Raw genomic sequence first — 17975 nt, 5'->3', positions numbered from 1 at the left:
GAGGGGACGTACGTTTATTCTAAATGATATTCTATTGAAGGAGGGATTTATTCAAATAAATACGGTAGTTGTGAAAACAATAATAAAGAACACGCTATGATCTCCGATTTCATTTGCCAAAAGGATAATTTTAATGCAGCTGATTGTCAATGAAGAATAACTGTTCCCATCACCTTTACCGAAAGAACGAAATTAGAAAAAAAATGTAAATAATCTACCAAATATTTGATTAATTAATACTGGATTAATATCGATAGTATTGATATTGAAAACTGGTGTCAACATGTATTATTGATAAGTTCAATAATGATTATTTGATGTTGATAACATTCAATTGATATTGAAAACTGCTGCTAAAATTTGATAACTCAGTAGTGATTATTTCATGTCTATATATCAATACATTGAACACTGTTAAGTATCATTGATAACTATATAATGACAATCTGATGTTGATAACACTGATGTTGATAACACTGATATCAATTGATAAAACTGGTATGAACAATCGTTATTGATAATATTAATGATAATTACTTGATATCAATTGATAAAAACTATTGTTAACATGTGTATTAATACTCAATAATGATATTTTATGTTGATAACATTAATTATTATTTAAATAGCCCCATATATATTCTTCAAATCATTTCTAAAATAAACTTTTATCTTTACATGAGTATATTTCATTTACAAACGTTTATCTAATTTGTTGTTAATCATCTTCATCCTACAATCTACTCCACAATTCATTAACAGAGCCAAATTATTAAATGTACCCAAATACCTTGGATTCGGGTCAAAATATATATTTTTTTTCAATCTAATATGTGATAAATAAAAGATAATTTTTTTAAATGCTAAATTAAATTAATATTTTAACAACAGCTGCAGATAATCTTAGTTAAAGACGTTCCATGGTCATAAACATAATACTTTTTTATTTACTAGTGTATATCTGGCATGATTGTATACTACCGTACTAGCTTTAATTACACGTTAACAAAACCAAAGGCATCAGCACTCAGTTGCGGTGTTTCTGCCTCGTACTCGCAACTGTTGCATGAGCACTCTTCAATGACGAAGTATTCATGTTGAATTGAATTGCGTGTATCAGAGCATGCTAGTTCTACGGTGCTTGTAGAGATCGTTGTTGGCTTGCAACATTCACAAGCTACAGTCACGTCTCTCATGGATTCTGTGACATTAGCCTTGGAGTTGCAGCGACCTTGACACATTGTACGCTGGACATAACTATTAGCCACACATCCATCATATTCAAAGTTTTCAATCTGTTCACTCACCACTCTGCAATTCTCCAGAGGTTCTGAAGATGCAATTATAAATATAAATTATTTACATTTGTCTTGTTGTTTAAATAGTCTCAAAAAGCAACATAAATAACAATTGTAAAAAGAAAAGTTAACATTACATGTCTTTTAAAGATGTATTGTCCCCCAAAATCATGAAAAATGAAGATTAATTAAATCAGACTTTGAATATATCATTTTGTAGTTTTGATAAAGTTAATCACTTCCATAGAAAAAAAAATGAAAAAAAATAATGTTTTCATCTATAAATTGACAAAATAAATGGTTAAATTCAACCAAAAACCCACTGGCTGGCAGCCAATTTCATCAGGTAAATACATTTTTCGATCTAATTTTTGGTCATTTTTTAGATAACTATTATGTTACATTAAAATGGCATTGTCAACAATAATTTTTTTAAGAATTATTTTTTCAGGGGACAATACATCTTTAAGTAGAAACAATTAAAATTCTTTTAATAAATTAAACACAAAAATATCCATTAGTTATTAATATATGTACTTACCACATATAGGACAACATACGCCCTCCATGTATCTTAAGGTACCCTGATTACAAAAAAAAATATATGTGGTTAAGACATTAAAATATCTACCTGATTCTCTGTACTGTGTCTCCATATTGTGTTATAATATCCAGAATCATAAGAAAATTTTGTAATACAGTATATATATATGATATTTAAATGACAGTCACTATATTACAGAATTTTCCTGGACAAATTATTATATAAAGTATTTAAAAACACAAATATAATTTATTCAATATACACTGTGCTGTGTTTACAGCATTGCGCAATCCTCTGAGTACACATACATTCACTAAGGACTTTGGATTTTCATGTCGACTATGTCGACTGTTACCCTATAACGTCAAATGTTTTGATATGGACATGCGCAAGTCGACTGGCACGTCGACTGATAAATTTGAGAACTTGTTCAGTGGCATTTGCCATTCGCTCTCTGATATGAGTACGAGTGGATGTATGATGTCACAGTTTACTAAAAACATGACGGAGAATGATCTCACAATGATTTTCTGAGAATGTACTGTACTAAAGTGAATTTAAGTGAAATTGCAAACTGTCAATTATTGATTTTCATTGGTTATTTTAAATAAAGCTTTTAATAATACAGGTTATGGCCTAGGTTGCCAGACTTCGTTCAAAAAATTAGATACAGAGACTAGGCCTAAGCTACACACTTAGCCTGGCCTAAGCCCGTGTTATACTTCCATCTGCACAGCGCGGTGGAATAGCTCCACAAACAAGCGCTATTAAAGATTACAAGGTCAGATCTCAAAGTCATTACGTCACATGTTTACTGGCACCATAAATGTAAACTTAATTTAAATGTTCATAAATTATATCTGTCGACGAGTAACCCAGTAGTGAACGTGAACTTCCACTCAAGTCCAAAAGTCCCTATTTTTAAAATAACAATATTTACCTCTTCGCATGTGTTATCACATTGAGTCATGTTCGTTGAGACACCTTCGTCTGTACATGTCATTGATTGGCAAACATCAGTAGTCGGAATTGTTTCACCAATCTAAAAAATATATATATACAATATAAAAAGAGGATATAATCAGATATAAAAAAAAATTACTTTTTTAAAAATAGTTTAATATACAAAAAAAAAAAACATACTCACATTGTAAATTTGATTATTAACAAGGCAGACTGTAAAAAAAACCAATAAAAATGAAAGTGAAACTTCACAATATGATAATTTATCTACTAATTTTTAAAATAACATAGCATATTAGGAGCTTAATAGGCCCTGTTTCTACTGAAAAATGTAAAAAGAACTGTAGTCTGGGAATAAAGGTTTTATAAAAAGAAAATCAGTTCTTTTTAATGGATATATTTCTACTGGCAAGAATGTACTGTTCTTTCAAAATACGGTATTTTAAATCCATATTCTCTTCTCAGCAGAAACAGGCCCATAGAATCACACATCACATTTTTTCTCATTATTTTATTTCTTGCTTTTTCCTACACATCTTGGCAGTAATTGGCTTATTCACATAACTAATACGGATTTGTTCTCATGTCCCACCATAAAAAAAAGTAAGTTTGAATCCCTTCATTGGGTAATACATTTAATTGCTATATTCCTAACATTATTTAAAACTTAAATGTGACCTTACCTTCCACCATTGGTGTGGTACCTAAATGAAGAATAATAATAGCAATAATTAATAATTAATTAACTTTTTAAAAGCAAACAATTAAGTAGTTATTATAATTATGTTTTTCTAGTTTATATTTTATATTATTAATTTTTATACTGCATATTCTGGCAATGGAAAAGATTTGTTTGCACTTTCTGGTCTTTTCCAAAAAAGTTTATTTGATTTTTAACATTAGAGCAAGTAGTAGCAACATTTAGTTAGGCATATTTGTAATCCATAATGAAGAAATATTAAAGCAAAATTTAGTTTACCTGTTTGTGAGGTTGCTTCAGTTGTACCTGGAAAAGCAATTGAATAAATGAAATACAAACGATTAAATGAATGAATCCATTACTTTTGACAACTAGATTTTCTAATGAATTATGGGAGAGGTCATAGTTTAAATTAAATAACTTCTGTAGCTAAGTAACTTGACTAAAAAAAACTGAGTAACAAATTAAGCTAGTTTTTATTTTTATATTACAGTAGAATATTTTCGCCCCAAGTCGCTTCATAGACTTCTACATTGAAACAAACTAAAATAATACAGTAGTGCAGTAAACTATGTAGTTACTGCAGTAACTAAAGTAATTTTAACATGATTTCTTATTTCAAAGATTATTTTATTATTATTATTATTAAAAATTTAAATACCAAAATTAATATGGATTATTTTGCAAGGACAAATATGTTTATATAAATATTGAGTATTTTAAATAAAAAGAGAAATTTCCTTTTTTTTACATAAACGATAAAGTTTGAAGTAATTTAGTTTATTCACCTGTTGTTGTTGATGGTGGTGGTGGTTCTGTACCTAAATAAATAATAAACAAAAAATTTAAATTAAAAATTAATTTTATGAGAAATGTTAATGAATAAAGGAATACTTTCATATTTTGGAATTTTTCTGAATAAAAATAAATTTTAACCAATTAATCAAACACATAAATAAGTAAAGGCTTTTGGTGAATCACATAGAAGTAATAAATTAAACAGAAAAATAGATGAACAATTGAAACTGAAAGGCCACAAATGACATCAACTGCAAAACTATTGGACATTATAACTATTCAATGTTAGGCCAAAATGGTTGGCATCAATGTTTTTTGCGCAAGTTTTCAAGTTCTACAGTACATAATTTTGAACACTTTCCTTGGCTTCAGTTTTTTTCTGTATAAACCTAATGGTTCATTAATCAACTTCATGTATGGAAACAAATACATACTCTAAACATTAAAATACACTCCATCATATTAGGATTCACTGAGAGGTCACTGACTGAGAGGCCACTGAACAACTTTGGACCATTAAAATGGATGTTGTGCTACTTTAAAATAAGAGTACTTTTGATTTGCAACAACAGACAACCAAACAAAGTTATGTTAATTCATTGTGTCCACGCGGGAAGTTGGAAAGTGCTTCCTTGTTCTATAATACCTCAACACAGCTTTGGTGGATTCTAGTTCAAGCTGACGACTGACAGCACATAAATTGACCTGAACTAGCTTCATATTCCTAGGTCGTCGGTTGTTGCAAATCAAAAGCTCTATAAAGCCCGTGTTTCTACTAGGCGAATTTGTTCGCACAAATTGAAAGCGGCAGCCCATATGCCTGCATATTCATGTTTCCATCTCCCAAATCCCTTTCTACGCATGTATATAAGCTGATGTTTTCGATTCACCTAGTGGAAAATAGGCTTAATGTACATGATTGAAGGCTCTTGTATTATAACAATAATATATTTTTAAAGACAGGAGAAGCTGGAAGGAACTGAGATTAGAAACATATTATTTAAGGATAACAGTACAGTTTGTTATTGTCACAATAGTTAGAGACCAAGTCAAAGTTGTTCTAAGGCAGTTACTAGATTTTGTTTACTCTTTATACAATTATTTAGCAAGCTGTTTATAGTTAAGCATACACTCTATTATTGCAGTGACTGCCTCATATACAGCAACATTGAAATAAACTAAATTTATACAGTAACTCCGGTAAAACTTTGACATGATCTGATAGTTAGCACACAAAGAATTAGAATAGTCCCTTTTTTTTTTATAGAAAACCAAAAAAATTCAGTTTTATTAACCTGCTGTTGTTGTTGATGGTGGTGGCGGCGCTGTTGATGAACCTTTAAACAAGTTTATAAAAAACTGTTATTTATTTATTTTAAATAATACAATCTTTATCTGCAGTTTAATTAGTAAATTTTAATTTACCTTTATTATGTTTTAATTGTATACTTTATTGTAATATATAAATAAAATTCAGTTTTATTAACCTGCTGTTGTTGTTGATGGTGGTGGTGGTGCTGTTGATGAACCTTTAAAGTTGATAAAAAACTGATTGTTATTTATTTATTTTGAATAATACAATCTTTAGCTTAATTGATAAATTTTAATTTACTTTTATTATGTTTTAATTGTATACTTTATTGTAATATATATAAAAAAAATTCAGTTTTTTTAACCTGCTGTTGTTGTTGATGGTGGTGGTGGTGCTGTTGATGAACCTTTAAAGTTGATAAAAAACTGATTGTTATTTATTTATTTTAATTAATACAATCTTTAGCTTAATTGATAACATTTTAATTTACTTTTATTATTTTTTAATTGTATACTTTATTGTAATATATATAAAAAAAAAATTCAGCTTTATTAACCTGCTGTTGTTGTTGATGGTGGTGGTGGCGCTGTTGATGAACCTTTAAAGTTGATAAAAAATTGATTGTTATTTATTTATTTTAATTAATACAATCTTTATCAGTTTAATTGGTAAATTATAATTTACTTTTATTATCTTTTAATTGTATACTTTATTGTAATACATATAAAAAAAAAATGTTTTATTAACCTGCTGTTGTTGTTGATGGTGGTGGTGGCGCTGTTGATGAACCTTTAAAGTTGATAAAAAACTAATTGTTATTTATTTATTTCAAATAATACAATATTTATCAGTTTAATTGATAAATTTTTAATTTACTTCTATTATCTTTTAATTAGAATATTTTATTGTAATATATAAAATCTACTACACTTATATTGAGTATTTTCAAAATTGTTTATAAAACATTAAAAGTTCAATTTTGTTAACATGTTGTTGTTGATGGTGGTTCAGTTGTACCTAAAAAAGGTTTATGAAATGTTGAGAGTTATTTATTTTTTTCAAATAATAAAATATTTCTCAGTTTAATGTTTTATTGTATATTTATGTAAAATCAAACATGCTACTTATATTGAGTATTTGTTTTGTTTATTGAAACATTAACAGTTTGAATTAATTAAGTTATTCACCTGTTGTTGTTGATGGTGGTGGTGGTTGTGTACCTAAAAAAGTTCATAAAATGTTATTTCATTATTTCAAACTATTATAATGTGGACATTGAATTCCAAGACAAATTTGTTTCGCATTAATTATTTTAATTGAAAATATACTAAATATTTGTTTGCCATAAACAACAACTTTTGATGTAATTAATCAAGTTTATTCACCTGTTGTTGTTGATGGTGGTTGTGTACCTCAAAAAAGGTTATGAAATGTTCAGTTATTTTTCTGTTACAAATATTTATTAGAATCTATAAGTTTAATTACTACAATCAGAGAGGAGTGAAATTACACCCTTTCCTACTAAAATAAATATGGCCAAGACAAATTCGTATTTTTTGTTGTGATTATTTTAAATGTATTAACAAATTAAATATTTAAATGTCGATATCTCTGTTGGATTTAATTCAAATAAAATAAGAAAAAAAATACACACTGCATATTATCCAGTATGTATCTTTGTAGCTGTTATTGTTTTATCGATATTACGATGAAAAATAAAATGGCAAAGGCTTACTTTCAGTTGTAGGAACAGGTGTAGTTGTCGTCCTCATAACTGTCGTACTTGGAGTAGTTGTAGTTTCTGTTGTCGTTGTTTCGCCCATTGTGGTAACAGTGGTTACGGTAGTAGTAGTTTCCTCGATAATAGTTGTAAGAGAAGTTGTTGATTCTGTTGGCGACACTGTTGTAGAACGAATGGTAGTTTCTGTCGGTGTAGTAGTGGTACTGGTAACAGTGGTTGTTGTCATTTCAGTAGGAGTGCTTTCAGTAGTGGTTGAAACCGTTGTCGTTTCAACAGTCACTGTGAAAAATATTAAGAAATGTAATAATCATCAGGTGCCATCCAGAATTTCCTCCATCCCCTCGGGAGCTAGGCCTAGCTAAACTTAATCTGCTAAATATTAATTATAATCTATACATTATCAATTAAAAAAATAAATAAAAAGCAGGTTGAACAAATTTCAATAATAGAGCAAATTAACAAATAGTTAAGCTGTTGAGGTAAACAGGAAAAAAGGTTATGGCTGTTACGCATGTGACATACGCATGCACACAACACACACAAGAGTATACTGATTTATTTATTTACCCTCTGCTGAACAGCCAAGCATATCGAATTGTAGACTTGGATACTCTCCAATGAAATCAGTAACTTCGATCCTCAGACTTAACAAAGGTCCAATTGCTTCATCAAACTCAACTACAAATATGCCGGTTGGATCTTCTTCATCCAGAACAGTGAAGACCTGAAATTAAAAATAAGGTTATTATTATTATGCTTGTTAGTTAATTTATTCTGAACCAAATAAATATTTACATCCATAGTCAAATATTATATTTATCATAACACTGAACAACTAGAAATTTGTGTCCAGTTCATTGTCTGCAAAATTATCATTAGAAGCTGATTAATGATTTTTTAATGTCTTTTTATCGGTTCTATTTAATTTTCCAGTATAGGCATTTTTTATAAGTGTGTTAATTAATTGTCATATTTTCTCATAAGAATTTCAACTGTGTTAAATATTAGTGCAGTATGTTGAACAAAATATCCTTTGTAAATCCTTTGTAATGCTTATTATGTGTTTTACCTCATTAGAATGTTGCATGTATAAAGTTGCCATGGAGATAGTTTGATAAAATACAATATTCTACAGGAGGATATAGTTTTTAAAAAAAACAGACATACATACATTTTTTGCTTTTGGAGTATGTAATACAGTTTCAAAATTATTAATACAGTACATGGATATCAGCATTATATGTACTATGTATAAGTAGTGTATGAAAAAATATATGACGAAATGTATAATAAAATGTATAAGATTTTCATTTTCAGATTCATTGAGGTCATTACTCATTATATAGATGGTTTGCCTGGCCAAAAATTGTTACTCCTGTTATGTTTGGCCAATGCTAAAAAAAGTTTCTTTTTAAATGTATATATGCATTGAGTTCCCGACATTGAAATACAGTAGTATGGTAAAATTAAACTTTTGCATCTGGTTTAAAGATCATGAACAAATGATTCAACTACATTTACTTCAGTAAACTACATTTACTTCAGTAAACTACAGTTTTTTTTACCAAAATAACTTATGGATTTAGTGTTTTTCATTGTTTTTGAGTTAATCACTGCAAAAAAAGCTAAAAGTGATATAAAGTAATAAACCGTAGAAACTGCACTGATAATTTTGACACTACACTATCAAACAAAATGTGATTTGTCCATATATGGACATGATGATGTCATATCACCACCTTATTTGAGCATATCACTACCATATTTGGGCACTTCTTTTGGTCAAACTAGTTTGATAGACAGAGCTTTAGTCTGCATTTTCCACAACTTCAATAATTTCTTTTAATTTATTAGTAATGAAATCAATACTTTCATACAATACTTACACCATGATCTGAATTCTCTTCTGATTCATACAGACTGGAAATGGAAACACGGCGGGCAGAATTTTCACTGCTACCGCGGAAACGGAGACCCGAAACTAAAACTGGCTCACTGAAGGTAACCTTGGCCCAGACGTCTTCGTTACTTGCTGGATGGAATGAGTTAGGACTGTTAAGGTAGGTATCACCACTAGTAGTAAAAGAGTTTGTTCGACCAGATTCCAAGTCATCCAAAATTCGATCACAAACCTCTTCTGTAATTACAAAAAAATAAATTTAATTATGTACCGTACTTATGCTCTGTTAAAAGAAAAAAAAGCATTAATTGTCGAGCTACATCTTTTTGAAAAGATGAACAGTACTTTTACAAATGAAACAAAATTTATAAGCAGTCTAGGGACTTTTTTTGTAAACATCCCATTTAACAATTCTCCAGATTTGATTTACTTATGAATTACCATGGCATTTTGTCCATTATTAATAAAAATATTTTTATTTAGTAACAGAAAATAATTCATTTACCAGAAACATTTTCTTCAATAAGACTGTTTCATGTAAAAAAAAAAATCAAAAGAGTTTTTAGGGACTATGTCAAAGTTATTCTCTTATTATTTTACATATTTAGTGCAATAAAGGTTTATGAAGCAGTCACTCTAATAAACAGTGTGTATGTTTATCCAAAAAAAGTTTGCGCAAATAATTTAAAGAGTAAACAAAATGATAGTACTGTAGTATAATAATTTTGACATGGTCCCTAACTCAATATAGTATCCAAGACTTACCAGTTGTAAGACTGACAGTACTAAAAGTCGTCGACTCAGTGGTAGTTGAACCTTCGGTTGTTGTACTTCTGTGAATAGTTGTTGTAGGTGATGATGTTGTGGATGTTACTGGTGGTGGTGGTCTCGGTTCTGTTGTTGGTGATGTTGGTTCCTCTGTTGTTGGTTGTTCTGTTGTCGGTTCCTCTGTTGTTGGTTCCTCTGTTGTAGGTTGTTCTGTTGTCAGTTCCTCTGTTGTAGGTTGTTCTGTTGTCGGTTCCTCTGTTGTAGGCTGTTCTGTTGTTGGTTGTTCTGTTGTCGGTTCCTCTGTTGTTGGTTCCTCTGTTGTTGGTTGTTCTGTTGTCGGTTCCTCTGTTGTTGGTTGTTCTGTTGTCGGTTCCTCTGTTGTTGGTTGTTCTGTTGTCGGTTCCTCTGTTGTTGGTTGTTCTGTTGTTGGTTCTGATGTTGTGGTTATTATAGTTGTTGTTTCTACCATTGTTGTCTCTGTTGTAGAAAGTGTTGTGGTAACAGTAGTTGGTGATGGTGTAGTTGACTCTGTTGTTGTACTAATATGAGGAACTGGAGTTGTTGTACTAACATAAGGAGTTGTTGTAGCGATAACTGTTGTAGTAACGGTTGTTGTTTCAATTGGAGTAGTAGTCTGTGTGCGCACAGTAGTAGATGTGGTTGTTTGGTTGGTACACTCACAACAACTATTATCTTGTTCTACAAAAACTTGGTTTCTCTGTAAAAACAATGAATGCACATAAAATTAAGAAGAAAAATCTTAAAATAGATTGTGAAGTGATCTATGTCTACCTAAACATAGTCTAAGTCATAGTTAAGTTATCAATTCCTCATAGTTAAGTGATCAATGAATCATAGTTAAGTGATTAATGAGTTTTAAGTGATTAATGAGTTTTAAGTGATTAATGACTTTTAAGTGATTAGTGAGACAGAGTGATCAATGACTCTAAACTGAGTAACAAATCATTAAGAAGAAACTACTTTTGTAAAAAAATGCATACCGCACTGCATATTTCCTCTGTAAGCCTACAAGATTGAACACATTCTGTTTGGCCATTTCTACATGTACACTGCTCACAATCTCCCATCCAGAATGTTTGGTCATTCTAAAAAAAAACAAACCAACAAAACACTAAGTCATTTTAACTCATATACAGTATAACCTCCCACATTAATGGAACACTTCCCTGTGAAATGAATAAGGGCAATAGGGTTTACACTACAGTCAGGGGACTTTGACTGTATTATAGCATTGTCTTGTATTTGTATACTCAAATGTATATTGTATATTTATATTCTAAAACGATTCTTTCACATTAACATATATATATTCATCTGGATAGACCATAGAAATCTGGTATAGACCGATTTAATAGCATAAAATATAAGGAATTACATCTTTACAGATGTAATATCTCTAACTACCTGTATATTATTTGTGTATAAGTAAGGAGGTTAAACTGTGAAGAAATTATTTAGTCATAAATTACTAGTGTCAGTGTGGGTCAAATACTAATTATTAGGGAGCTTTTAATTAGCAACGATTGATGACATATGACCTACAGATTGACTCCCCCAGTATGCACAAAATGAATTAACATGACCTAAAAGTGAGTTCCTAAATCGTCGCAAATTGAAAGCTCTATATTGCAAAACAAAAAGCTACCTCATATTGTATTCCATTGTATTGACAAAGACAGTCACGTTGAGGTATACATAAACTAGTGTCAAAAATGTCATCACGATAATAACCATCCTCACATAGGCATGATAGGCACATAGTGTTGCGTTCACATTGCAAATCACCTAGGTTTCCAGACGCCAATTCATTACAGCTTATTTCACAATTACACACTGAGCTGCAGACTATAAATCAAAAAAATAAATGCTGAGAAATGAGCAATTTTAAGATAAAAACTAAAAGTGTGAGTTTGCGTACATAGATCAGGTGACTATTTTGTGTACATAATTTAATAAAGTCTTTAGTGTTTTTGACATTCTAACTAAAAGACAAGGGCCATACAGACAAACTGACTAAGGTAATGATATCACCTCCTTGGCAGAGGTAAATATAAAGTATGGAATGCTCCTTCTTTGCTATCTGTCTAAAAGCAAAAAGGGTCATTAGTGCTCTATTCTTTGCCACATATATATATAAATAGTAGTTTAAGCTTGCTTAGCTTACCATATTCAGTTACTTCCACTGTTGTCACTACTGTAGCTGTAATATATAAAATCACATTGATTTCAATAATTATGAAAACTAAAAAAATTGAATTGCTTAAATAAAAATTTGTAAAAAAAATTGATTAACATTGGTTTATTCTTTGAATGAAGTTATCAACAAGAGGCTAATAGTTTACAAATAAAAGGTGTTTCTGAAATAGTTTAAATATAATATTTCAGGCACCTCTGAACCATTTCGCTTACCATTACCGCTCATCTGTGTAAATTAGCCTTAAGTTAAAAAAGAAACTCTCAAGGCCAAAGTATATTTGTATAATCATATTAATTACATTAAATTACAGGTATTAGATTTAATAAAAATGTACTTACGTGTGGTGTAAAAGGGAGGTGGTGTAACGCAATTTACATCACTATGTTCCCATCTATTGACAAAATTATTTCGAGCTGCACATGTAAGAAGGTGGCAACCAATTTGTACTGTTTCACCAAGCTATATCAATTTTAAAGGTATGAGGATGATTATGTATTAGAGAGAAAAAAATAATGCAAAGAATATTTAAATTAAATTTTTACACTGGTCAATATTTACAGATACATTTAAAACAGGGTAAATTAAAATTTAAAAGTAAACCTTTTAAACGTTATTTTGAAATAATATTTGATATCTATTTTTACCTAATATAGATACTGAAATTAGAGATCACATATAGATAGATTGAGTACATGATTCACAGCTTTTGTTAAATGACACCCTGGAAATGATACTCTCATACATCAAATTAACTATTAATGGCACCTGGCCGGAAATGACACCCATAATCGTATGTAGGAAACTTTTGAACATACTTTTTCAACCGGTAATAACAACACATGACTATCTATAACGCCTTGCGCAACTTATTGTTTTGGGTTGCGAAATAAATTTAAAGGGTGGGGAAATTGTTTCTAATTTGATCACATATACACACTGATAACAATTTCTGGCGCGTGTTGATGCTTTTATAGCGTGCACACATAATGAGGTACAGTGGGCATTGTTAATTGCAAGTGGGGAATACCCTTTTTACGACGTAGACAAAATATTTTTCAAGTAGCGAGTATTATTTGTATGAATTGAACATTCCTGATTGGTTGTGAATTCATTTATTATTAATTTATTCAGTGGATGAAAATATGCATGCCTGATATTTCAATTTTTTTGTGAATTAAGACGATTGGCCTAAAACAGGCTTTTCCAATGGTTAGACCCAGTTATCTGGGCTTGTTTGTGGCTGGTTCTGATTGCAGAACAGAAAAGGTCATCATGATTTTTCATCTTCATATATCTATGTAACACATTTGATTTAGGGTTGTGAAAATCCCCATGATTTAGATTCGGGGTCGAGGTTAAAAAAGGTTGCGGAACGCTGATCTATATAGGAAAAGAAAAGAAAATATCCCTTTATTGTCACCACAGATTAACTGAATCATCAATACTACTATTGGGTGATCATACCAGTACCTTTATGATTTTAAGATCATTTTTTGGGGGAAAAAATCTCATGCTGGGGTAAATGGTCTTTCACACCTGTTCCGGCACAGTTCTACCAGGTGTGAAAGACCCTTAAGAGAGGGTAATTCGAAAGGTAAGCAAGGTTTAAGTATTTTGGATATCTAAAGGAAGCGTATAAAAAGTAAGGAGCTTGGAAACAGTTTTAACAGTTTTGGCCTGAGGATAAGAAGGTTTCCCCAAGTGACCTGTCGAATATATGATTGTACATGTCAAAATGACTACTGCAGTATTCACAATTTGTTTACTCCATAACTTTCTTCTCTTTTTTTTGGAAATCATACACAATGTTTCATGACATGACATGATTCCTAATTAGTCGTATTTTTGTATACTTTTAAGTTTTATGCAAAAGATAATTAAAAACATTTTCATTGAAGCAAAAATCATCAATTTGATAGTGTTAATGATTCTGAATAAATTGTAAAAAAAGAGTTGATCTATTATGCAACCTTACCAAATACACAACATTGTTAAATTCACATTGCACTCGACAAGAGTCCTCTGGTGGATAAGATAAACACATTCCACTAAGCCACAATTCATCCTCTGCAAATCCATATGGACAACCACATTCTCCTTGTGATCGTTCACTGAGGCATTGTATCTTAATCTCGTTCGGAATTGGTGCCCTATCTAGACTGTCAATCCTTCGATACTGCCTACAGTTCAGTACATAATTACAGTGATGGCATGCTGCAGAAAATTATTATAAAATAAATAATTGTACCAAACAATATTAACAGGTTTCGTTCATTTATTCAGGCAAAAATTTACAACATATAAAATACATTTACAACATATAAAATAAGTAAAACAAACAAGATAAGGTACAATCATAGTCACTAGCTGCCAGGAAAGTACAAAAGCAGCATATTAAAGCCACTGTTGCCAAATAGGTGTGTACGTTATACTACAGCTACAAATCAGTCTATGATAATAACATCGAAATTGCTGCCATATCAGCAACTTGGTTTTCTGATGAAAGACACCTTGAAGCATTCAACATTAATGGATTTGTTTTTTTGCAAAAACCGAAAAAAAAAAGGAGGAGGCGTTGCGCTGTATGTTAGATAGGATCTAAACACAATGATTTACGATACCCCAGTGCCTAAAAACATGGAAATACTTTGGATTAAATGTAGACCATACGATATCATGTATGCTTTTTGCTATATTGTAATTGCCCCTGATGACCAGGTGGGACATTTACTTAAAATCACAGCATCCCAACATGGCAGTCACCATGGTCTAACCATGACATTTGAGATTTTTCAAGATTCAAAGTCAAACATATTATTTGAAGTATTAATAAAGAAAATGTTATGGATGGAAGTTAACAAGCTTCTACATTAAAACAAACTAAAACCCTATGTTATTGCAGTAAAAAAAGGAGTTACTGTAGTAAAAAAAATGTTCTTACGTGGTAATGGTGTTGTGGATGGTGGCGTATTTTCATTCACACAATGACAACACCCATCTTCTTCACGGTACAATACTTCACCCTCCTAAATACATAAACAATCAGGATTTTCTTAAAGATAACAATAATGAATAATATACGAGTTCCTGTATAGCACCGAATTGTTCATGGTGCTGTGGACTTAAGATGTTACAATTTTCAACTACATGCTTCTCCTCTAAGGGTAATGTCATGTCAGTACAGTCTTTAAGGCACTCTCTCATCTGTCAAAGACACAGTGTCTGTGTCTAAACTAGTACAGGGTAACCCAATACTCATCTCGCATTATGTTCTTATAGGTTCTCTTTAAAGTGCACATTCGAGCAATATGTGTACTACAGTGGACCTACGGTTTAAAGTCCTTATCCGAAAAGACTTGTTCTGCCACCAGAACAATGGAGCGAGTGAGCCTCGAACCATTTGGCTACTCACTAATAAAAATACATTAAAAAATGGATACAAATTTTAAGTACAATAAAAAAATAAACGTGAGAATGCAAAAAAAAGACTTTTACCGAGAAAATTTATAAAGCCTGAAAAATGTTCTGATTTATGTGGTTCTTCATAATATGTTATATTTACACCTGTTTAATATTTCTATATATATTTATGGCCGGCCATTTTGAATCCCTGCTCTGTTCGCATTATAAGCTGTCGCTGAGTTGATTTCTGGTTGAACATATAATCTTTAAATTTATATCACAACATAATTACATATAGTATAAATATTAAGTAACTTTACCGGACAATCAGTCTCGTCCAAATTGCATCCAGTGTCACAGTTTTCCCAATCAAAATCATATGTACCATTCAGCCATGCACAGTTACATGATTGACAATCTGATATTTCAACACGTTGACCAGCCTAGAAAATAAAGTTTTTATTGATAGAATTAAATTTTTCATTTCATTTCATTTATTTTGCATCTCATCATAGCATAGGATAAAATACATCAACTAAAAACAAAATAAGAAAGGTGGATTTTATGAATAATATTAATATTCAATTTATTCCGGATTTCACATGGGGGAAAGCAAACTCAATCACTTTAAAGGAGAGGTTCCAACCAGCAATTACACAAAATTACATAATTTAAAATAAGTAAAATAGATCAATCATAACATGAATATCTATATGTATGTAATTTTCCCATTACAAATTTTTTTTCGTAGATTACTTTACTTTTAGTTAACAAAAAAAAGTCAAACATCCAATACGCATATGTCCCGGACACAAAATATGTATTACTCGACATCTGTGTCAAACTACCACTATACTGCGATCATGAACTAAAATCTTAATAAATGAAAAGATGTTAGACGTTAAAAATATTCTTCATCTTTTCTTTTTAAAAGGTGATGTCAACCAGTAGAGAATGGCAAAAGGACTAAACACTGATCTCTATATGAAAATTGATTTTATTGGGAACCCTTTAAAACTTGTTCAAAGTTCACTGTAAAAGTGCAAAGATTCTATTTCCTGTGTTTCTATAAAATATGACATCCAAAGAAAACTGAAATGAAAGCCAATGGAAACTAATTTCTTCTATGCAAGGATTAATTGGCTTGTCCTGAATCTGAATTTTGCACATTATTTTATTATTACATTACATTACGTATTATACCATTATACTGTAAAACCTGGAAAAGCAGCCAATGGGCTTCTTTTTTTAGTACTCCAAGTACACTTTTCAAGGTGGGCTTCACATGATTTGTTTAATTGCTAAATAACTATATAGCTATACATTTTTCTAATATGGATGTAATGAATATTAAGAATTAAATTATCTTTCCAATGACACCATGGATGCCTGTGTTGAGTGTTGATTGTTTTTGTTTGGTTTGGTCAGGGAAAAGCGGCCATTTTGGATTTCAAAATGCCGAAAACCGTTGATACAACCTATTCGATATAATATCATACTTATATAGCGCCCTCTATAATATCATAATTTATCCCATGAATTATTCATGATTTCTGCCTCAGAGTTTTATTTTTAATTTCAACATGGTTTACATGAATAACTATAAAGTGACAAAAAACATTTTTGTCCGTGCACAATATATCCTTACTGTTTGCAAATAAGAAGAATGAAGAATAAATGATTGAATTACTTACGGAAAATTGCTGTGCATTGTGATAACAATGTGGTGGAGGACACGGCCCGATATTGACACAAAAGCCGGAACCAGGAACAAATTGGATGTCATCATAGCTTTCACGAAGGTCTGTGTTACCAGGCAAATCTTTAATGTACCCAGACGGGCATTGACAATCTCTGCACATTAATGTTCGCTCAAAAAGCCTACTACCTGCCTCTAGATTTTGTACGGCATCACAGTTCACTGTTCTGATGCAGTCCTCAGAACATTCTACAATGAATGACGTTGTTCTGTTATAAACATAGTAAACCATCTTCTCATGTTATGACTCTGTAACACACTTCATTTTTTCATGCACAAACTACTTCTATTTTAAATTATGACATTTTCCTAGATATCTATTGTCACCATATATGTTTTTTTTTCAGAATTGTCAATCTGATTCCCTACCAATAAATTGCAATGATAAAATTATATTGCTAACTTTATACCTGTCTGTTCAGTTGTTGTAGGTTCAGTTGGATTGGTAACTGCTGTTGGTGTAGGTGTAGTTGTCGCTGGTTAAAAAAAGGAATAAAAAAATGAAAATGTATAAGTCTGATTTGAGAACCACCCCTTGCTAAATGTGATTGAATATACTTGATTGGCTTTCA

The 17975-nt window shown here is 30.8% G+C and overlaps 1 protein-coding gene across 33 annotated transcripts in view; it reads right to left on the bottom strand.

Moving 5' to 3' along the window:
* Window positions 1-107: 107 nt before the first annotated feature.
* LOC144840669 (uncharacterized) overlaps window positions 108-17975 on the bottom strand; it is a 35040-nt gene continuing 17172 nt past the window's right edge. Inside the window, exons 22-48 of one of the 33 annotated variants that reach the window (XM_078696576.1) lie at window positions 17814-17879; window positions 17339-17592; window positions 15965-16087; window positions 15184-15268; window positions 14218-14456; window positions 12581-12701; window positions 12210-12245; window positions 11691-11890; window positions 11026-11130; window positions 10022-10742; window positions 9243-9493; window positions 7924-8080; window positions 7351-7635; window positions 7001-7027; window positions 6803-6835; window positions 6363-6404; window positions 6172-6213; window positions 5980-6021; window positions 5791-5832; window positions 5599-5640; window positions 4294-4326; window positions 3785-3811; window positions 3489-3509; window positions 2990-3018; window positions 2783-2884; window positions 1840-1882; window positions 108-1330 (exon numbers count right to left, since the gene is read on the bottom strand). In XM_078696576.1, coding sequence (XP_078552702.1) covers window positions 996-1330; window positions 1840-1882; window positions 2783-2884; window positions 2990-3018; window positions 3489-3509; window positions 3785-3811; window positions 4294-4326; window positions 5599-5640; window positions 5791-5832; window positions 5980-6021; window positions 6172-6213; window positions 6363-6404; window positions 6803-6835; window positions 7001-7027; window positions 7351-7635; window positions 7924-8080; window positions 9243-9493; window positions 10022-10742; window positions 11026-11130; window positions 11691-11890; window positions 12210-12245; window positions 12581-12701; window positions 14218-14456; window positions 15184-15268; window positions 15965-16087; window positions 17339-17592; window positions 17814-17879 — 3503 coding nt within the window. In that variant the 3' untranslated portion in view covers window positions 108-995. Of the gene's footprint in view, window positions 1331-1839; window positions 1883-2782; window positions 2885-2989; window positions 3019-3488; window positions 3510-3784; window positions 3812-4293; window positions 4327-5598; window positions 5641-5790; window positions 5833-5979; window positions 6022-6171; window positions 6216-6362; window positions 6405-6802; window positions 6836-7000; window positions 7028-7350; window positions 7636-7923; window positions 8081-9242; window positions 9494-10021; window positions 10743-11025; window positions 11131-11690; window positions 11891-12209; window positions 12246-12580; window positions 12702-14217; window positions 14457-15183; window positions 15269-15964; window positions 16088-17338; window positions 17593-17813; window positions 17880-17975 lie in introns of all 33 variants that reach the window. The other 32 variants (XM_078696583.1, XM_078696582.1, XM_078696581.1 and 29 more) reach the window with 32 other exon arrangements.

This window comes from Antedon bifida, chromosome 4 (genome assembly GCF_963402885.1).
Source record: "Antedon bifida chromosome 4, ecAntBifi1.1, whole genome shotgun sequence".
NCBI classification, from domain to species: domain Eukaryota; kingdom Metazoa; phylum Echinodermata; class Crinoidea; order Comatulida; family Antedonidae; genus Antedon; species Antedon bifida.
This window is presented reverse-complemented; position numbering and strand designations above follow the sequence as displayed.